This window comes from Aethina tumida, chromosome 2 (assembly GCF_024364675.1).
Source record: "Aethina tumida isolate Nest 87 chromosome 2, icAetTumi1.1, whole genome shotgun sequence".
Classification (NCBI taxonomy): domain Eukaryota; kingdom Metazoa; phylum Arthropoda; class Insecta; order Coleoptera; family Nitidulidae; genus Aethina; species Aethina tumida.
In genome coordinates this window covers 38,430,041-38,450,993 of record NC_065436.1, presented here as the reverse complement: position 1 = coordinate 38,450,993, position 20,953 = coordinate 38,430,041, and the positions used below count along the sequence as shown (strand labels likewise).

Sequence of the window (20,953 nt, the reverse complement as noted above, 5' to 3'; positions counted from 1 at the left end):
TGTATTAATATTAGTATTAGCATTATCATTAGCATTAGCATTAACATTATCATTAGTATTAGCATTAGCATTATCATTAGCATTAGTATTAGTATTAGTATTAGTATTAGTATTAGTATTAGTGTAGCAATAGCAATAGTAATAATGATGATGATGATGATAATGACAATGATGAGTTGCTACTAAGATTTAATTAAATAAAATAACCAGCAAATTCGAGCCAATGTGGAGGTGTATCATAATTATGTTCTTATAATTAATTATTAGGAAACTGCATTACATATGTGTTTTCTTTTTAAATAAAAAAAAAATTGGTACGTTACCAGCTTAGTGGGTACGATGGATAATATTAAAATGTTAAATTTAGAAGTTATTCACATATTTTTTAATAAATAACGTTATCATATGCACTGGAAATTGGCTGAGATACATTGCTTTGGAACGCTGCCAGGTTTTATTCTGGAGACATTCGTCCTACGAAAAAATGGGCCGTGCATAATTTTTACTGAGAACGTTTCACACAGATTTCCGAATGTTAAACTCATAATATTTCTAAAAAATTAATAATAATTGATTAAAATGATTAAGAAAAAGTATGACGAACGCTGTAACGGATACCCGTCTAACCGCTTACTGGTTTAACGATAATTGTTCAAAAATCCCTCAAATTGACGTAAATTTCATTCAAACAAATGACGAATTACATCTAGTCACTACAACAAACTATTGAAATATTAAATAAATTTTGGCAAGCACATTAAAATTCCGAAGAATTCCTTAATGCATTAATGCTTTATTTAACCTTGTGCAATTTCTTTCTTCTTCTTTCATATCAACATCACGTAAAACCTTGAAAAAAAAAACAGCGCAGATTTAAAACTACTCATGTTCATAATGACCCTATCGTCTATTATGACACCACCATTGATTATTAAAATGCTCATATTGTATTCTTAAAATAGTCCGTCGTATCATCATCCAACTTAATATATATATAATCATTTATATTGTTTAAGTAACGAGGAAAATTTTAATTCTGTCATGAAACGCAAAAAGAGACGACTGTCGGCTACCCAGTTGTTTGACGATACAAAAATTATCAATTAGTAATAATAATAATAAATAGTAGTACTATAGGTAATTAGTAATAGTAGTGGTAATAGTAATAGTAATAGTAAGATGAAGCAGTAATGATTGACAATGATAACGACAATGATAATGATTTTGATGGTGTTGGTGATAATGATGGTGATGATGGTCTTGATGAAGATAATGGTGGTGGATAATGGTGATGTGATGGTTTTGATGATGGTGATGAAAATGGCGATGGTGATAGTGATAATATAATAACAACAAACAAACAACAACAGCAAACAACAACAACAGCAACAACAACAACAACAACAACAACAACAACAACAACAACAACAATAACAACAACAACAATAACAACAACAACAACAAAACAACAACAAAACAAGAAGAGGTAGATGTTGTTCCATTTAATTGATCTTAAATCTTAACGCAACATAAATATACACAAACAACTGTATTATTTCAACAACAACATGTAAACTATACTTTGCTTGCAATATTATAAAGAAATGGCAACATATCTCCCAACGAATTAAGATAATAATCTGGTGCGCAATCTTTGGTTCCCTTTTTGGACCTTAGCGTCTTTAACATCACGTCGTATTTGGTGGCGCCGGTAAGCACCAAGAGAGTCTGAAAGCCGCATCGCGAACCCTGCAGTATGTCCGTGTCGAGCCTGTCTCCTATCAACAGCGTCCTCTTCAAATCGATATTGAAGTCCCTCGCCAGACATTCGGCAAGGAAAGTGTCCGGTTTGCCGATAACGATCGCCTCTTTACCCGACGCACACTCGACCGCCCTCAGGATGCTCCCCGTGCCCGGAATGACCAGTCCGGAACTCACGTTAAATCCGGGGGTGGTGTTGGTCGCAAGGAAGATGCAGTTCTTCTGGTTCAAGTAGGAGGCGGCCTTCAACATTTTCGCGTACGAGAAGTGCTCGTCGAAACCCACGATGACCGCACCGACTTCGTTCTCCAGTTGTATGGTGTTCAGAGTCTCCGCCAACGGGCCTTCCATTCCGACGTCCGGGCCGGTGCCGACGGTACTGATGTGGGCCGACTCCAGCTCTTTGGCCAGACCCTTGGAGCCGATCAGGTAGACGCGGTGTTTGAAATTGGCGAAGTTCAAGTAACGTCCGATGAGATAGCCGGTGGAAATGATGCTGTCGGTCGACACGTTGTACTCCATGCGGTTGGCTTTGTTGGCCAGGTCCTCGCGAAGCTTCGTCGAGTTGTTCGATATGAAAAATATGCGTTTTCTTAGCAGTCTCAGTAGGTTGATGACGTCCACCGATCCAGGAATCGGGTGGTTGTCCACCCACAGAACCCCTTCGCAGTCGGTCACGACGGTGTCAAACGAATTGAAGAATTTCAGAAATTCGTACTGGCTGAAATTTGATAGGCAGGCGCCGTTACCGTGTTTGATCGTTTCAACATTTGCTGACATTTCTCACTGAAATTTCACTTGTTTGACAACCAAATCCTATATGCAGCAATTTTCGGAACATAATGCATTATTAAACAATTGAAACAGTCTTTGTTTATAATAATAAAATTTAATCATAATTCCCCAGATTTTTTTCATTAAACCAACCGTGGTTTTACAAAGAGATCTTATAGGCTTCGTCTAGGAGGTACCACCTTCGAATATCTACATTAACATCCGCAATCCGGTGTTAAGGTGGCCATCAAGGAATCCGGATTAGGACGTCCTAAAAAAACCAATGAATGACAGAGAAGAAGAGAACGAGAGAGGCACTTGGGTACAGGAGTGGCATATAAGATATATTTATTTTATGAAAAAATATTTTATATTTTATTAAAGGAATTTACAACTCAGACAAATAAGACCAAATGTTTTAACTTCAACAATTTATAATTTTGTACTTTTATTTTAGAAAATTTCTTCTAAATACACAATATATTGCTCATTTCATTACTGAAATATTTTCTAATAACAAATATATGTAACAAACTATATAAAATAAAAATTGAGGTAATATTATTTCATATCAGTTGCCAGATAAATCTGCTTCTCTGGTTTGTTATGCACTAACTTGAGGTTGGGGTGGTACTTGTTATGTATGCATACAAACGTTTACCCCACCAAGATTCAAGATCAAAAGGTTTAAAGTCTGGAAGCGGCGCAGATTGGTCCTCATAAAACATTACAGGTTGCCCATCTAAAAAAAATTAAAATGTACAAATAAGATTGTTAAAAGTTTATCTAATGTTTACCGTTTTTATCTGAATCTAGTGTTTGCAGCTCAATTTCGTTGTTTATTGAACTCCAGGCTGGAATAAAATTACACAAGTATAATCATGGATGAAACATTCACACCAGATGCAAAAGGGAATGAAAAATATAGACTGACAGGAAAGAATTAGCTTGGAAGAAAGCAGTTCTATTTACGTTTTCTTATTAAAACTGAGGAGGAAAAACTAGCCTTTTTTTGATAAATATTTAAGTAAAAATGTACTGATATTCCAGTATTATAAGTTAGGTTATGTAATAGGATTCACTCAATTATAAAGACTTACATTCATTTATGTATCTTATAATTTCTTCATGTTGAGGTGATATTACTTCCTGTTGACTAGTTATTGTAGAATATTTTTTGTGAAATACAGGTTTTGGAACACTGTAATTCAATGTCTGTAAATTTTTGTAAATTAATTCCTATAGTTCATAGTACTCACTTTGATATTTCACTTTGTTCCATGTAAACTTTATTTTTGTTATTATCCCGTAAATTATCAATATTTTGAGATAAACCTGAAAATGCAATTTATTTTTTAAATATTGACACCGTTTATATAAAATACTCACCTCGTCTTGTAGTTTTTGCTACTATTTTACTTGGTCCTTTTATGTTGTACATATTAACTGAAATTCAAATAAATAAAACATTAATAGTGATAATTTTTTTCAAAATAATATTATGTTGAGCAATTATGACACTTGCGTAGGGCATGCAAAATAGCAGTGTTGTCAGAGATAAATATTTTTCTTGTTACAGTAAATATTTATATTAATAATATTTATATAATAATAATAATAAATTATGTATGTGAACTTGTACCCTAAGTGTATATAATAAAACCATCAAATTATTTAAATCTAAATTATGAAATTTATTCAAAAGTAAAATTGACAACTGTGGAATTTATCTCCCACTCTACTCCAGTATCAATGTGTTTTATCTACAAACATCTAACCTCACATTTAGTCATAGTAGGTATAACATAACTTTTCTTGACTGTTGTGTCGTGGTGTATATATTTTAATGAAAAAAATATATTTATATTTAAAATTGAAATTAAAAAACTAAATAACATTAAATATAAGTTTCAGTCACATGAAATGAGTGCTTCACTAGTACGACAAGCCTTAGAACTTGTGGATCCTTCATTGAACTCAATATCAGGTGATTTGTGTAACATATATTTAAGAATGCTTACTTAAACATTTATTTTTAGGCAAAAAGAAGAAAACCAAAAGAGGAAAAGAAGTATTCCAATTGATTTCAGATAAACATAAATTAGTTGTTAAAAAAAAGGGCCAAGGAAAAGGTAATAATCAAAATATTGTGATTTATATTACTTTATATTTTATTATTTTTGTTCTTTTAAGGCGAAAAAATTAATCTATTATCTGCCCAAACAAAATATACAGTTGTTGATGCTAAGAAAGAACATAAGTCAAAGAAACAACTTTTAAAAGAAAATCTTGCTAAACTTAAACAAATACAACAAGCTACTAAAATTAATTTAGATAAAAGCCTTACCAAGCAAGTAAGTTAATAAAGTTTTATATATAATATATATATATAATCAAGAGTCTTCTTGTTGTTTTAGATTATTGAAAGAGGTGTACTGAAAAGACCAGTGAAAGCAAAACCAAAACGTAAACCACAGAAGAAAACAGCATTTACAGAGGAAGACTTTAAGAGGTTTGAAGAGGAATATTTTGAATAGATTCCAATGCTGGTTCCTGATAAATTATCTGGTCTCATAAAATTAATTATCTGTATAGGATGTTTGTTATCTCTCTTTATTATTGTTATAATACTACCACTACTGCCAGTAAATGGCATTCTTATTAATTATATACCAGCCAAAATAATATTGTTGGTATGTGGAGTGTTCGGATTAATTTTTATTGGAAGCTTATCAATGTTTACATTGTTTATATTGTATAAATGAATTTTATATTTGTAAAAAATGTGGAAATATACAAATAAATAATTTATATTGTTTTATTTTAACTATGTTTTCAAAAAAATTTGATGAATATTTTTTAGTTTAATCTAAAATTAGTGATTTTACTATTAAATTAAGTTCAAATTCCGTCAAACCGCAAATTAGATATTTACATTTTTCTATTCGTTTATTAAACAATAATAAACTAAACCTCTTACGTCAAAGAAAGTAAAATTTTAAACATTTATATTGTGAATCCGCCTTAATTCACAAACAATATTACTATAACCTTTATTATTTATTTTTATTTATTTATAATTTGAATAATTAGAAATTACAATTTATGAATATAAATAACTTTTTAAAAAGAGAATATTTTTATTTTAATGTCAAAAATGTTTGACATCGCTGATTGGAATTTTTTGCCAGTTTAAACTTCAATGTCTATAATTGTAACATTGTTTTGGCATTCTGTGAGTTACATTTAATATTCGTTTACCTCTTATCGTGACTGTGCAGCTGAAAATGTAAATATTTGTTTAGCCATGTCAAGAAATATTAAAAATATAGTATTAGGTTAGTATAATATAACACAAAATAATTATAAATTCACCAATTGTTAATTATTTAGGCGGCGGCACAGGATTTATAGGAACACATTTATTGTCGGCATTAAAAAAAAATGGACATGGTGTCACAATTATATCTCGAATGCCAGGTCCATGTCGGATGTCATGGCATGATGTGGAAAAAATGGGCCTGCCTGAAGAAACTGATGTAGTAATAAACTTGGCAGGACAGAATGTAATGGACATTTCCCAAAGATGGTCTTCAGGATTTAAACAGAACGTTTTTAATTCTCGTGTGTTGACAACGTCTACGTTAGTTAAGGCCATTGTTAATGCGAAAAAGAAGCCTGAAGTGTTTGTCTCCATTTCTGGTGTTGGTGGCTACAGACCTGACGATCAGATTGCCTATACGGAGACTTCCCCGCTAGAAAATTTTGATTTTTTTTCGAAACTATGCCTGGAATGGGAAAAAGCTGCTGTTAATCTAATTAAGGAGAAGGATATTTGTCGTTATGTAATAATTAGAAGTGGAGTAGTATTAGGTCGGGATGGTGGAATGATAAAGCAACTGTACTTACCGTTCTACCTAGGTTTAGGTGGACCTGTTGGCAATGGAATGCAGTATATGCCGTGGATCCATATAGATGACTTAGTGAGATTAATTATATTTTCTATAGGGTACCCAAAGGTATCAGGAATTTTAAATGGTGTGGCACCCACTCCAGCCACTAATAAAGAATTTTCTAAAGTAAGCATTTTTTTTAATATTATAATACATATTACTAACATTTTATCTGTTTTACAGGCTTTTGCACAAGCCTTAAATCGTCCTGCTATATTTCCAGTACCAAAATTTGTGTTAAATGCCATTTTAAGTGAAGAAAGGGCAAATATGATAACAAAAGGCCAAAAAGTCATCCCATCGAGACCTCTAGAGCTAGGATTTAGTTATAAATATCCTGATATTAGAAAAGCATGTCAAAGTTTTGCCACAAAGTAAATATTTATTAAAAAATTGTTAGTGTAAAAAGTATTTGTTGAAATTTGTGATAGAACATTACTAAAAAAGTACTATTGTTATGATTAAATAAAAAATTTTAATATATTTTTTGCTTGAACTGATTCATGTGGTGTATAAAAAAAATGAGTAATTTAATATAACAAATACAAGATTTTAAATACGTTTAATATCGTATATATTATAAAAACAATCTTACAATGTAAAACTGATAAGCACTATTTATTTATAAATATTATTGATAGGGTCCTCTTCCTAATCCTCCCCACCATGACCTGTAAAAATAAAATATTCTTAATTTCTCATTTATAAATAAGGGCAAGAATATTTATTAGTATTTTAAACAATAAATTAGGAATAATTAATGGTTCACAGATTGACAATTGCCGCCTTTTTCGAAATAAGAGGATAACAACATCACTGACACTTGAGTCTGAACAGCAATCATCAGGTTTCATTCATTATTTGTGTTGCCATTTTTTTCGAATCCTAAAAATGAGAAAATTAGTATGTAAAAATTGAATATTAATGATGCTCCTTGATAAGGTGGTTTATTTTTAGTAATTCGTTCACAATTAAACTAAAATTAAGTTGGCAATTCTGGAACCTCGAAATTGGACGCAACCTTGCCGGTGTGAATTTTTATATTTTCATTCAATATTTCATTTCCAACCTATATGTAGTATTATATTTATCTTCGTGTTTATTAATTTGTGTTAGTTTGATTATTCTGTAATTTATTGACAATTTTTATTGTGTTTGATTTGCGTGATTTATATTAATTTTGTTGGTAAGAAAAAAATCAAATTATTTGTATATTATATTATTAATTTTACTATTTCAGATTGTCACAGCTTTAGTTTAGTATTTTTAGGTATTTATAATTTTATTTTAATTATAATATCAGCCATGAATAATAATAATAATAATAATAATATTGAAACGACCATAAGAAATTGTTGATCAAGTCCTCACAATTGAGGACATAAAAATAGAAAATCATGCATTAAGAGATTTCCCTGATTACATTTTCTGTTCATATCGGAATATAAACAGTCACAAAATCCCTCACGAAGTAATAAAATATCCGATGCGGCAACGTTCTGAGAGTCTTTGACAGTAATGCACTTGCGCGAACTACCAACATAATTTCAAGACGCAACTTTACCCTAGATTTTAACAAAGAATATATACAGTAAGAAAAGCGTTTGACCTGTCTGAATTTAGAGAGAGACATCATGCATGACAGAGATAGTAGAAATCTGTCACTATTGTATATAATGTCCCTTTCAGGATTCAGATGCATCAAACTCTTTACATACTGTGGATATTTAATTTTTTAGTGAAAAATATAATAAAAAGATAAATAAAAATTTCTTTCTAATAAACTAAGTAGATATAATTAAATGTATTCAATGGACAAAGAAGGCATGAAAAAATTATCGAATTAACATATTATGAATAAAAAATTAACTTTTTTCTTTACTTTAAGTACTTACATTTGTCTATATTGAACAGATCTCTCCGAATTAGCAAAAGAACGTCCCCTGGAAACCCTAGAAAGCCTAGACGAAGCTAGTAACTCCCTGCTAATTTTATTATATCCAGTAGGTCCAGTGGGCTGAGCGCCACAAGTTTCCAAGGCAACGAAATCATCCACGTGTAACGATGGGGGTCGAGAAGTGTTTGGTGGACGAGACCTAAAAAGATCTGGTCGCTGTTGCACTGCTCTGGTGAAGCCTCTAGCTCTCACTGGAGGTACTAAAATACAAGTTAATTTAAATAATTAAAATGATGAATAAAAAATGATATATTTACCTAACGGCTTCTTTAACTTTCGTTTTTGATCGTCAGCAAGTTTCTCTTTGTCTTCATCATTTCCAATACGAGATACACGGCACAATTTTTCTATTTCCTTGATAATATTATAATCTGTTGGTAAATGCTGCCTACATATCTCCAAAAGATCACAGGTTACCTAAAGATAGAAAATATAAATGTAATTGTAGGACAATTTTTTTTATTTTGTTTTACTCACGTTTTCTAATCCGGTTTCAACTTCATCACTTGGAGCCGCCAACCAAAATCGGGCAGTCAACCTCTCATCACAGGCCTCAGTTGAACTGAATATGGTTCTTTTACAAAACTGACTTAATAGTGTGTCTGGTATTGGTAACACTACTTCAGTATATGATTCCTTAGATGTTTCCATTTGACTGCTCTCAATTAATTTTATTATGGTTTCTACACTATCTAGTAGAGTCTCAAACGAATTGTCATCTTCCGTCGATTTCTAAAAAACATGATGAATATAAATATATTTTTGTGTACTAAATAAAGACATTACCTTTAAAATATCAGTCAGCATTAACAGTGGGTGATTGCTGGGCTGTTCTTCTGAACTGCTGTTCCATCCAATGAGACTTTTAATCTCATCAGGCGTAAACTTAATAGTCCTTGGAGAGTATCCAGAGCTTACGTTTTCATCCTCTATTACTATGCATATCCTCAAAAACTCCAATAGGGTGCTAAGAGTTGATAAACATTCCGCATTGCTTATAGAAAAATTGTTGGCCAGTTTGGTTAATATTGTTAAAAACAAATCGTTCCTTTTCAAAGCTTGTTCTCGTAAATGAAACAGTCCATAATCGTGTTCTGTTAAAAGCAACAAAGTTCTAACAAGTGGCAGATACGTAACAAAAGAATTGTCTGCACTTAAATGGTCCAATAACATTGTCACATAAGTCACCAAGTGCTCTTTTATAGGTAAGGCATTCGCCAAACAGACATCAGGACTGTTCTCACATTGAAGAAGGGTCAATTCTATATCACAAAAGCTTTGAATTACACTAATAATACATTCCTGAGCTTGTATGTGACTGTTAGTATTGCAATTGTTCTTCAACACTTGCGCAAACGCAGGTATCAAAGCTGTGTATTTATCATCAGGCTTGGAAGTAACGCACGAATTGGTGTGAATTAAATGAAGGATGGCACATTTAATGGTGTTGTGTGTCACTAAACAAGCTAAAAAATTTAAAACCCTAGCAACGTGGCTGTTGCAAGGTCCCATTTTCATGTCTTCCTTAGGTATTAGTGCCTCATACACAATGTCCAATATACCCCGGGCAATCATAGTGGCAGAATTGGCCGCCAAGTCAGCTATTTGGGCACAAATCCTTCTCAGCAAGTTCAACAGTTGAGGCTGGGTGGAAATGCACAGTCTTTGGATCATCTCCTGGATGCTATTGCTGTGTAAATGCAGATGTGCAGACCACAGTTTCCTTAAATTAATGGACCAACTTATCTCGTCCGTTGTTAAGTCGTCTCCGGTCTGTATTGGCAGTGGCAGAGGTAACATTTCGGAGAACACCAATAAACCCGACACAAAATTGTAGGGAGCGGACGTAATGAATTTTATTATTTCCCCGCACATCTGAGTCCATAAGCTTTTGTTCAACGAGTCTTTTTCCAAAACTTGATCAGAGAACGGTTGTGTGTACACCAGTAAAGTGTTGATGATCTCGGTCTTTACTTCTTGGGCAGCCAAATAACCGGCAGCAGTCGCGGGAAAGCTGTTTAGTAAATTATAAGTCTGAAGTAAAATGGGAATTGCCGTGAGGTCCTTAAAATTCATATTTTGACATTGGATTACGTAAGACAACATTTCTTTCAATAACTTTATGCAAGGCTGGACAATGTTGATGATTTGTGAGCCATGGCCTGAGGCAAATATGGCAGTAAATAGGCTTGGTTGCTCATAATGTTCAGAGATTTTTTGCAACAATTTCGTTAATATAGTGGTTCCATCTAAGGAATATAGTTGAAGAATTACGTGCTTGTATTTTAGTTCTATATAATTATTTGGATTATTTTCCGAAATTATTGGACATTTATTGGTGAATTTTGAGATACCTAAATATTCGATGACTCTTAGACTTGTTATTAAGGAGCCAGGATAGAAAGTGACATTTTCAATTAATTTCTCAATATTATCTAAGTAAGGAGATATATTTTCGTAAGAAACAGTGTTGATATTCTCAAAGGGGCTTAGATATAACCGGATTTCATTAAGTTTGGCTGAAATATTATCCTCAAACAAGTCTTGTTGATTCACAATGTTCAATATAGTTTTGGAAAACTTTTCCATAAGCTTAATATTTGAAGTCGAAATAATAGCTATGGAAACAAGATCAACTATGTACGCCACTCCAGACGATTTCTTTAATCTTGGTAAGTAGTTGTCCAGCTTTTCTTTGTTGTGTAAAATGTCCAAAAATTGAAGCAAAGATCTTATATTATCGTCCATGCCCAACACAGAAGAACAGCAAATTTTTCCAACAGGAGAGAACGTCAGACATAAAAGTCCATGAAGCTCATCTAATATTTCAGGGGAATCGCAATCCAACCCATATTTTTTGCCTATATGTGAAAGGCATTCAATGTGATATAAAGCCTGCAGTTTGTAGGCAATATTTAAACCCAAATAATGCGACTTACTTTCAAAACTTGGCTCTGCCAAGGTGTATTGTAATTCCTCATCAGATTTTAAAAGACATTTCAAAAGTACATTGATTGTCTCATGCTTTGACGATAAATATTCTAAGCCATGTGACGACTGTAGCATAAGCGACAATACCTCAAATATAGGTGTCTTTATGGCAGGCAAATTCAAGGTATTTGGATGGACTAATAAGAACAAAAAACACTCCAACAAATTAAACATTTTAAAATAATTAATGAGGATATTATCAGACTCTGTTCTTATGATTTCAAATTGGCTGCTGACAGGCAAAAATCTCTTTGGCTGAGATAACACAAAGGGGCCATTATGGTAATATTGCAGGATTTGATCCAGAATTTTTGTTATTAAATTTATGTCCTCGGCGGAAATGTCATTAGTAATATTCCGAATTTTTGATATAATACAGTGCATTTTATGTAATATTTCGTACAGGTTCATTTTTTTTAATATGGAATTCAGGGCAAATTTAAGCCTCACTAATGGATTTGATTGTAAGTGTTTAATAAGAATCCTGTATCCACTTGATTCAGACACAGGTATCATGTTGTGGTACCCATTCTCTTTAGGTGAGTGTTCATGTTCCCCCATCAAAAACTTCTCAACAGAAAACTTATGACTCAAAGATGTGTCTAGGGCTTTTAGAATCATTAATTTTATAGATAGTGCCATGAACTCCTGGTTGTACAGGTTTATCAATTCTTTTTGTATGTTGAAATTGTGCTCCCATAAATACTGCAGGAATTCGTCACTGTGGGAGCACCACTCTGCCAAACGGACGCCACATTTTATGTGTCGTATTTTGTAAGCTGGTTGCTCCTGGGAATTAGCCATCTCAAAATTCAGGGCAATTTGCAACCAATCTACGATCGTTTTGATTATCACTTGCACTTGTTGTACCAACTCTTTGTCAGTTTCTGAAAAATTGTGCAAGTTTAAGGCATTTGTGGCTTCATAAAGTCTCATGATGTCACAAAATGAATTGTGTGACCCTATTGTGCTGATTAATTTCTCACATAAGTGTATGAATTCCTCTTTTAATTCTGTGTTTAGTTTGCTGAATCTATCCAGAACATATTTAGTTATGCTGGATTTAAAATAGTCATCTGCTATGCCAATGGTGGTTGATAATGACTCCTCAATATCAATTTTGTCGTTATCAACCTGAAAACTCTTAGGTGCAATGTACTTATTAAGTTTAGTCACACCAGGAGTGAATAATTTTATTATGTCATCATTATTAGTGTAGGTGCTGTAATCATAATCAATATCCTGATATTGCTCACTGTCATCCAGAATGTCCTCATCACTTAAAATAGGCTCAAACTCCTCAACATCCATCTGAGTATTTTCTTCAGTAGGCGGAGTCCTGACTTCCTTAACATCTTTGCTAGCCTCATCTTGCTCTCGTCGGGTCCTTTCTGATTCCTCCTCGGGGACGACGTCACTTTCCCTTTCAACAACAGGTGGATCCTTATGGTCAGTCTGAGGCGTGTGTGGTCTTTTTGGTGATTGAGTTGGGGGAGTTCTGGGCCGTTTCCTCTCTTCTCTTTCTTCCCTTGTATATGACCTCCTATAACTGTCTTCATGTTTATAAGACCTGTCTCTATCACGATCGTGTCCTCTGTCTCTTTCTCTGTCCCAATCGTGGTCGCCCCTATCTCGGTATTCCCCTTCCCAATCTCTGTCGTGTTCTTTGTCCCTGCCCATTTCACGATATTCTCTCGACTGTCTGTCCCTGTCTCTACTCTGAGATCTGGAATATCTCTTTTCCCTGTCTCTGTCTCTTTCTCTGTCTCGTCTTTCAATTTCTATTCTACTGTGTTCTCTATCAACGTTACTAGATTTCTAAAATATTAATTTTAATCAGTGCTTGAGCTTCACTTATCAGAAAAAAAAATCGAGTTATCAAGTAAAAATTACACATAATTTTCACTCTAAACTGAACCAATTTAGATATTATTAATAATTTTACTGATGTAATGATTTTTATAGAAAAAGTATTTGACTTACACTTGATCACTGGTGGGAAAATGTATTTATAAATTTATGTGAGTCTTTCTGATCAAATTATCTATGCATTGCTGCCAAATTAAACATGCAGCACAAATTGTTAAAATGGTGTACAATTCTACCAACTAAAAGAATTATTTTAAATAAATTACCTGATAATCTCTGCTCCTGTCTCTCTCACGTTCAGAATCATTTGTTCTTGATCTACTTTTCGAATCCCATTCTGTTTCTGAAGTGTGATGGTAACTTCTGGGGTCCTTAGGGATGTCATTGTAATATTCATTAAATTCTGCAGGGTATTGTTCAGTTTGTGGATATGCCTGGTAAGTAGCTGGTGTGTTTGTATTGTAGTCAATAGGAACATTTTGAATGTTTTCTTGTTGCCACTCAGGTTCAATTGCTGCTGTGGATATAATTAACTGTGCATCAGCTATTGTGTTTGGTTGGTTTAAGGACGGATTTGTTACAGGTTGGAGAATTTGTTCTGTAATATTATTAGTCAAAGTTCCATAAACAGCCAAAGTGATAGTGGTGTACCATCCTAAAAATTGTATATAATGTATTTTATTATATATTAAATATCTTTAATTACCTCTTAATACCAATCCGTCTGTAGGAATTTTCCTCACTGTTTCTTCTGAATTACAGTTCAAATTAATGCAACCATTTTGATCATAATCGAATCCACCCAAGCTTTCAAATGTACTTGCGCCTGGTTTACCCAGATCATTAACAAAAAATTCTATTCGAAACTGGCTGGGATTTGTTGCACCTAATCGAACACCGCCAGGAAAATCGGCTTGCACTCGAGCACCTAACGGTATTATCCGCACTTCAGTTACGTAGACTGGCTTAGGAAACTGCACTAGATCCAAATTTATTTCCTAAAACAAGCTAGTTTATAATATGCTTGTAAACAGTTTAACTCAACGTACTTCTGTGTTGTCGTGGGCGAAGGTGTCAAAGAACAGTAACTCTATCGGTTCTGACATTGTTTATAAGTTATTGTTTTCGAGGTGCAAACATATTTATTAGACTAATAATATACAAAATGATGGTCACAGACCACCAATAATAATAATAGTCCAGCGTCACAAATTTGAGGTTAGAATTTAAGCGTCAAAGCAAAGACTACCAACATTAGAGTACAATACAAAATTTGACTACTAATTGTCATGTTGACGTCATTCAGGGGCAAGTGTGATGGCGTCTATGTTTACATTGCCTTAAAACAAAATCGTATACACTTTAAAATAAATGTTTAAAACATACGTTTTCCTGTGTTTATGAACTTTATTGAATTGCTATGTTAGGAAATTTTTGTGCCAAATATTGTAATTCATCATTTACAAAAGCGTGAGAAATAACTGGAGACTGTTAAGAGTTAAGCTAAGTAGTTCAAACGAAACTGTTAAGAGTTAAGCTAAGTAGTTCAAAAGTTTCCTAAATTTTATATTAAAAAAATTTTAAAAATATAACCAAAGTCAATGAAAATAGGATAATTTGAGAAAATAACCTGGAGAAAATGAGGCTAGTTGAAAGAAGTTTAAGAACTATGAAAACTAGGTTAATATTGGTTGAGTATTATAGTGTCGTAAGAATAAGGAGGACAGATTTTTATCTGTTCACAGTAAAAGTAGATTTTAATAAAACGTCTAAATATAATTAATTTAAAAATGACGGACCAACTTATGTTAGACGTCTTATCTGAATTCTGGGATACCCTGTATATGTACATCGATTGGAAAGTCTTTGACCTTACTGAATTTTGAGAGAGACCTCATGCATAACAGAGACAGTAAAAGATTCCCACTACGAAGCAAATTTGCAGATTTTTACTGTCTCTCTCAAAATTCAGTCGGATCAAACGGTTTTCAATCATATATATGAAATAAATTACAACATTTCTACTTCATTAACTTTATTATAAATCTAAAATTTAAATTTTTCCTATATTTGATAACAATAATATAATTATTTGTACATATGCAAAATAAAAATACAACAATACAACACGATTAGATTTCTTGTAGCAGAAACATGCTTCCAACTACATTTTTACAATATTTCCAGTAAGAAAATATAAAAATTTATAAAATTTATATAAAAGGTTGAATAAACCGTATATTAAATTGAATAAAATTATGTTTAGGGTCAGGAATATAACGAAGAACACTTATTATGAATAGGTGGGGCAGTATCTTCTACAGGTAATATATCAGCAAGTTTCCATTTGTCACGGATTTCTTCTACTTTCTCGAAAACACGAATTAAATTAAGACCAGCTAAAGATAAAATATCATCCTCCGTCCAAGATGGATCCGTAAGAAGTTCAGCTAGAAGGTAGGGGTACTTCGACACGTCTTCTAAGCCGGATGGTGTCATATTGATGCCATCGTATCCCGCACCTATGCCCACGTGATCAATCCCAGCAACATCTCTAATGTGATTGATGTGTCTAATTACGTCTTGTACAGTGGCAGTTTCGTTACAGGTGACGTGGTAGTTGTAGAAGTTTACCATTACAATACCACCGTTGTGCGCTATAAGTTTTAGTACTTCATCGGGGACGTTGCGTGTTGAATTACAAATGGAATACGCGCTGGAGTGCGAAAAAATCACAGGAGCATGCGACGAATTTATGGCCGCTTTGGCAGTGTTCATTGATGTGTGTGAAAGGTCTATAATCATCCCTAAGCGGTTCATTTCCTTAATTACTTTCCTACCAAAATTACTCAAACCATCCTCGTGTTGCGAATTGGTTCCTTTGGCCCAAGGGGTGTCACAGGAATGAGTTATGGTTAGGTAACGAGCCCCTAAATTGTAAAACGTTCTCAAAACAGCCAAAGAATTGCCCAGTGCATGACCTCCTTCCACTCCTATTAAAGAAGCGATCTTCCCTTCTTTATGGGTTTTTCTAATTTCGTGGACACTCTTCACAAGTGAAAAATGTTTGGAATTGTAGTCCACCAGCCGCTTTATAACATCGATCTGTTCCAGCGTTATCTGCACCGCATCCAAATGTTGAGCTTTACAAGGCACATAAGCTGACCAGAACTGGGCCCCTAAGAGACCCTGTCTTAAGCGCGGTATGTCGGTGTGTGACCATTGGCTTTTCGACCACGGCTCTTCGTCGATTAATGCACTGAGGTTTAAATTAAAAATTTTATTGTGAACGAACTTCCTAAGGTTCCATGGCAGATCGTTATGACCATCTATCAGTGGGTGTTCCTTTAACAAACGACGAACGACATTCAGCCTGTCCTCTTGGGTTTGAGGCGGCAGTTGTGGATTTAAAGCGAATGGAAGACCTAAACCTGCTGTTAAAGTCGCAATCAAAACGCACACGATGAAGCAGACACACCAGGGACCCCTAAACGATACTCTAGATGAGTCACTATCGGAACTACACGAACATGTTTCTAATGACGAAGAACGTCTATAGTTGTATGAATGGTAATAATGGTCTCCGATGCCACCGTAAAATTGTGGTACCACATTGAAAGAGGTCTCTCTGTATGAATGGCCCCGAGGACACGGTGGAATCTGAAATCACATAAATATTATTGTTATGTTATAAATAATGAAAAAGAAGTATTCAATAAAACACTAATAGAGTCTACAATTTTTACCACTTTTTTTAATACATATTTCTTACACAATTATCTAAACTACAATTTGGGATATATTAATTGTACAAATAAAATAAACAATAGCATTTTTTGAAACGTTAATGTAAAGTTTTAGGATGAAAATTGATAACCCTGTTTAAAATCATTTATAATAGAAATAATTTCCAATTTTTATTCTATGCCCAGAGAAACCATTTATTAGCTATACTTCTCTTCCATTTTATACCGTCTGATCCAATTACTGAATAGTTGCGTTAATCTGCAGTTCACGAATTTATAGTCTTTTAAAATAGTCTCTGACGTCAGATTAGGTGAATAATGTTCACAAATTTCACAATTATAATTTTAGCCAAATGCTCAAAAGCAACTAATTTTTTATTATAGTAGTTAAAATTATACGCATTTTATTACAATTTTTATTTTTAGCAACAAAATGTTTTTAACGTATATACAGCATTATATGCTTAATAATAAATGGCATCTAAATTTGTCACTGCAGAAACATTAATTAATAATTTACACAAGAAATATTATAAAAATAGGGAATGTTATTGTCCATGTAAAGAATTAAAAAGATATAAAATATTCGTAGAATTTCTTTTTCATAAATTCATATTATTAAAAAATAGAATCATATCATGTTCATATGATTAAATAATTTACAATAGAAGTATTATAAAAATAGGTAATATTAATGTTCAAGTAAAGAATTAAAAAATTATAAAATTATTCATAGATTTTTTTTCATAAATTCATATTATTAAAAAATATATGATATCATATGATAATTTACAAAAGAAATATTATAAAAATGGGCAATGTTAATGTCCAAGTGCACCCAGATATTGAGCAGCTATTTTAGAATCATTCATCATTAGAATATTAATATGAAAAAATTATTCATGCTTAACATTTTCACTTTTTACAGATTAGATTTTAAACAAATTTAAAATCGAAAAAGATTTTAGTTATAAATTTTGTAAAATATTTTGTTGGTTTACTTAGTTTAAATCGTGTTTTAAGTTCAGAGACGCATTCACCATTTTTAAAATTCTATACAATGCATCCACCATTTTTGTAAATTTATTTTAAAATTAATTCATACACCATTTTTAATTAGTCTTCTATCTTAATTGAATTTTTAATCAAATTTAAGAGAACAGAATTCACACAAAATTTATAAATTTTATAAAATTGAATCGATTATTTAATTTTATTTTATTATTTTATTTATTTAAATCTTTTCTGTGAAGATTGAAGATGAAGAAGTTCAGAGTCCGCATTCACCATTTTTGAAACTGCTATACAGAGCATCCGCCATTTTTGTAAATTTATTTACAAATTAATTCATGCACCATTTTTAATTAGTCACCTATCCTAATTGAACTTTTAATCAAATTTAAGAGTATACAATTCACACATAAAGTTTATAAATTTTATAAAATTGAATCGATTATTTAATTTTATTCTATTATTATATATTATTATTTTATTTATTCAAATGTTTTCTGTGAAGATTTTGTGTGTATTAATATTTAAAACAAATTTAAAATCGAAAAAGATTTTATTTATAAATTTTGTAAATTATTTTCTTGGTTTATTTAATTTAAATCATGTTTCAAGTTCAGAGGTGCATTCACCATTTTTAAAACTACTATACAGTGCATCCACCATTTTTGTAAATTTATTTAAAAATTAATTCATGCACCATTTTTAATTAGTCACCTATCTTAAGTGAACTTTTAATCAAATTTAAGAGGACACAATTCACACATACAGTTTATAAATTTTATAAAATTGAACCGATTATTTAATTTTATTTTTTTATTATTATATATTACTATTTTATTTATTTAAATGTTTTCTTTGAAGATTTCGTGTGTATTAAAATTTAAAACAAATTTAAAATCGAAAAAGATTTTAGTTACAAATTTTGTAAAAGATTTTCTTGATTTATTTTATTTAAATCGTGTTTCAAGTTCAGTGGTGCATTCGCCATTTTTGTAAATTTATTTTAAAATTAATTCATGCACCATTTTTAATTAGTCACCTATCTTAAGTGAACTTTTAATCAAATTTAAGAGGACACAATTCACACATACAGTTTATAAATTTTATAAAATTGAACCGATTATTTAATTTTATTTTTTTATTATTATATATTACTATTTTATTTATTTAAATGTTTTCTTTGAAGATTTCGTGTGTATTAAAATTTAAAACAAATTTAAAATCGAAAAAGATTTTAGTTACAAATTTTGTAAAAGATTTTCTTGATTTATTTTATTTAAATCGTGTTTCAAGTTCAGTGGTGCATTCGCCATTTTTGTAAATTTATTTTAAAATTAATTCATGCACCATTTTTAATTAGTCACCTATCTTAAGTGAACTTTTAATCAAATTTAAGAGGACACAATTCACACATACAGTTTATAAATTTTATAAAATTGAACCGATTATTTAATTTTATTTTTTTATTATTATATATTACTATTTTATTTATTTAAATGTTTTCTTTGAAGATTTCGTGTGTATTAAAATTTAAAACAAATTTAAAATCGAAAAAGATTTTAATTACAAATTTTGTAAAAGATTTTCTTGATTTATTTTATTTAAATCGTGTTTCAAGTTCAGTGGTGCATTCGCCATTTTTGTAAATTTATTTTAAAATTAATTCATGCACCATTTTTAATTAGTCACCTATCTTAAGTGAACTTTTAATCAAATTTAAGAGGACACAATTCACACATAAAGTTTATAAATTTTATAAAATTGAATCGACTATTTAATTTTATTTTATTTTTATGTATTATTATTTTATTTATTTAAATGTTTTCTGTGAAGATTTCGTGTATATTAAAATTTAAAACAACTTTTAAATCGAAAAAGATTTTATTTATAAATTTTGTAAAACATTTTCTTGATTTATTTAATTTAAATCCTGTTTCAAGTTCAGAGGGCGCATTCACCATTTTTAAAACTACTATTCTCCATTTTCAAATATAAATGTAAAGTGCATGTAAATTTATTTAAAAACACCATTTTTAATTAGTTATCTACCTTAATTGAATTTTTAATCAAATTTACACAATTCAAATTTTATAAAATTGAACCGAATATTATATTTATTTAAATGTTTTCTGTAAATATTTCGTTATTTATAAATTTTGAATATTCCTCGTTGTTAAATGAAAATAATCTTTGTATTGATTTGTATTATACAGTTGCAAGAGACGTTACATTTTATCGATACAGTGCCAGTATGTTTTGTTATACAATAACAAAAGGGAACTAGGTCAAGTCTTCACATTATCCTTTTGATGTCCAAAACCTTATCCACTGCTATATTCCATTGTTTACAAAGTGTTTTAGTAGTGTTTTAGTGCTAGAAAGATTAATTTAAATAATATAATCTGTTCTGGGTAATATTTTAATTTCATACGAAAATAAACAATCAAATGTACACATACATATTTTTTGTTAAGTTGTGCTTTGCCAATATTATAAAAACATGCTCTAGCAAAGGAAGGTACAAGGAAAAAGTAAAACATCCAACGGACAGAAATACGTGCTAGCATTACCTGGTAGTCAAGCAAATTACCATATCCCATATGGTTGCATGGACACGGACAATTCTGGATGTGCCTCCTGAGCTCCGGGTCCAGCATCCACGGGTCCGAAACGTGCCCGTGGTCTCGGCTGACCATCGGAGCCTTGCATCACGGCTGCATTGATCACCTCGTGCCACCTGCACTGACTGCCTAGTGCCCGGAGATGGTGTCTGGTGTTGCCATGGCAGCGGCAGTAGCCGCGCGCTGCACCGCACGTGATGCTCCAAATCGGCGTTATTCACGCGTACGCGTTGCGGTCAGGTGTGGGACCGTTGTGTGGAAAAATCCGGC

At 31.9% G+C, this 20,953-nt stretch overlaps 6 protein-coding genes across 8 annotated transcripts; 2 read left to right on the top strand and 4 right to left on the bottom strand.

Annotated features, from left to right (window-relative positions):
* Positions 1-1,494: 1,494 nt before the first annotated feature.
* Positions 1,495-2,690, bottom strand: LOC109596832 (glycerol-3-phosphate phosphatase-like). The gene has a single exon (XM_049963235.1). It carries the CDS (start codon positions 2,539-2,541, stop codon positions 1,576-1,578), a length of 966 nt encoding a protein of 321 aa, XP_049819192.1. The 5' UTR covers positions 2,542-2,690; the 3' UTR covers positions 1,495-1,575.
* A 283-nt stretch (positions 2,691-2,973) lies between these two features.
* Positions 2,974-4,080, bottom strand: LOC109596833 (MAPK regulated corepressor interacting protein 2). The gene is made up of 5 exons (XM_020012424.2): positions 3,925-4,080; positions 3,795-3,870; positions 3,636-3,736; positions 3,333-3,389; positions 2,974-3,277 (listed from the first exon to the last, which is right to left on the bottom strand). Exons 1-5 carry the CDS (start codon positions 3,974-3,976, stop codon positions 3,147-3,149), a joined length of 417 nt encoding a protein of 138 aa, XP_019867983.1. The 5' UTR covers positions 3,977-4,080; the 3' UTR covers positions 2,974-3,146.
* A 186-nt stretch (positions 4,081-4,266) lies between these two features.
* On the top strand, positions 4,267-5,344 carry LOC109596834 (active regulator of SIRT1). Of its 2 annotated transcripts, XM_020012427.2 has the most exons (5): positions 4,267-4,329; positions 4,444-4,522; positions 4,575-4,667; positions 4,729-4,889; positions 4,953-5,344. In XM_020012427.2, the coding sequence occupies exons 1-5, from the start codon at positions 4,288-4,290 to the stop codon at positions 5,070-5,072; spliced, it is 495 nt and encodes a 164-aa protein (XP_019867986.2). In that variant the 5' UTR covers positions 4,267-4,287; the 3' UTR covers positions 5,073-5,344. The 2 variants fall into 2 exon arrangements, with proteins under 2 accessions (XP_019867986.2, XP_019867984.1); XM_020012425.2 differs by lacking the exon at positions 4,267-4,329 and having other exon boundaries at positions 4,340-4,522.
* A 355-nt stretch (positions 5,345-5,699) lies between these two features.
* Positions 5,700-6,971, top strand: LOC109596844 (epimerase family protein SDR39U1). Its single transcript, XM_020012438.2, has 3 exons — positions 5,700-5,873; positions 5,929-6,614; positions 6,672-6,971. The coding sequence occupies exons 1-3, from the start codon at positions 5,843-5,845 to the stop codon at positions 6,864-6,866; spliced, it is 912 nt and encodes a 303-aa protein (XP_019867997.1). The 5' UTR covers positions 5,700-5,842; the 3' UTR covers positions 6,867-6,971.
* Positions 6,972-7,017: 46 nt separating this feature from the next.
* LOC109596843 (protein virilizer) lies at positions 7,018-14,505 on the bottom strand. Of its 2 annotated transcripts, none has more exons than XM_020012437.2 (8): positions 14,355-14,505; positions 14,012-14,303; positions 13,572-13,960; positions 9,232-13,254; positions 8,923-9,177; positions 8,703-8,862; positions 8,384-8,645; positions 7,018-7,373 (listed from the first exon to the last, which is right to left on the bottom strand). In XM_020012437.2, the coding sequence occupies exons 1-8, from the start codon at positions 14,409-14,411 to the stop codon at positions 7,346-7,348; spliced, it is 5,466 nt and encodes a 1,821-aa protein (XP_019867996.2). In that variant the 5' UTR covers positions 14,412-14,505; the 3' UTR covers positions 7,018-7,345. The 2 variants fall into 2 exon arrangements, with proteins under 2 accessions (XP_019867996.2, XP_019867995.2); XM_020012436.2 differs by having other exon boundaries at positions 7,018-7,159.
* Positions 14,506-15,323: 818 nt separating this feature from the next.
* On the bottom strand, positions 15,324-20,888 carry LOC109596828 (dipeptidase 1). Its single transcript, XM_020012422.2, has 2 exons — positions 20,633-20,888; positions 15,324-16,965 (listed from the first exon to the last, which is right to left on the bottom strand). The coding sequence occupies exons 1-2, from the start codon at positions 20,756-20,758 to the stop codon at positions 15,574-15,576; spliced, it is 1,518 nt and encodes a 505-aa protein (XP_019867981.1). The 5' UTR covers positions 20,759-20,888; the 3' UTR covers positions 15,324-15,573.
* Positions 20,889-20,953: the final 65 nt, after the last annotated feature.

Bases quoted from the DNA above. Each gene is read 5' to 3' on its own strand.
- LOC109596834 (XM_020012427.2), top strand. From the start codon at position 4,288: ATGTGTTTTATCTACAAACATCTAACCTCACATTTAGTCATA. The intron at 4,330-4,443 runs GTAGGTATAACA...ATTAAATATAAG, and splicing joins TAACCTCACATTTAGTCATA to TTTCAGTCACATGAAATGAG. The intron at 4,668-4,728 runs GTAATAATCAAA...TGTTCTTTTAAG, and splicing joins AAAAAAGGGCCAAGGAAAAG to GCGAAAAAATTAATCTATTA.
- LOC109596832 (XM_049963235.1), bottom strand. From the start codon at position 2,541: ATGTCAGCAAATGTTGAAACGATCAAACACGGTAACGGCGCCTGCCTA.
- LOC109596828 (XM_020012422.2), bottom strand. From the start codon at position 20,758: ATGGTCAGCCGAGACCACGGGCACGTTTCGGACCCGTGGATGCTGGAC. The intron at 16,966-20,632 runs GTAATGCTAGCA...ATGTGATTTCAG, and splicing joins GTAATTTGCTTGACTACCAG to ATTCCACCGTGTCCTCGGGG.
- LOC109596843 (XM_020012436.2), bottom strand. From the start codon at position 14,411: ATGTCAGAACCGATAGAGTTACTGTTCTTTGACACCTTCGCCCACGAC. The intron at 13,961-14,011 runs GTAATTAAAGAT...TACAATTTTTAG, and splicing joins AGACGGATTGGTATTAAGAG to GATGGTACACCACTATCACT. The intron at 9,178-9,231 runs GTAATGTCTTTA...CATGTTTTTTAG, and splicing joins TGCTGACTGATATTTTAAAG to AAATCGACGGAAGATGACAA.
- LOC109596844 (XM_020012438.2), top strand. From the start codon at position 5,843: ATGTCAAGAAATATTAAAAATATAGTATTAG. The intron at 5,874-5,928 runs GTTAGTATAATA...TTAATTATTTAG, and splicing joins TATTAAAAATATAGTATTAG to GCGGCGGCACAGGATTTATA. The intron at 6,615-6,671 runs GTAAGCATTTTT...TCTGTTTTACAG, and splicing joins CTAATAAAGAATTTTCTAAA to GCTTTTGCACAAGCCTTAAA.
- LOC109596833 (XM_020012424.2), bottom strand. From the start codon at position 3,976: ATGTACAACATAAAAGGACCAAGTAAAATAGTAGCAAAAACTACAAGA. The intron at 3,871-3,924 runs GTGAGTATTTTA...TTGCATTTTCAG, and splicing joins AGCAAAAACTACAAGACGAG to GTTTATCTCAAAATATTGAT. The intron at 3,390-3,635 runs GTAAGTCTTTAT...ATTTTATTCCAG, and splicing joins TATAAGATACATAAATGAAT to CCTGGAGTTCAATAAACAAC.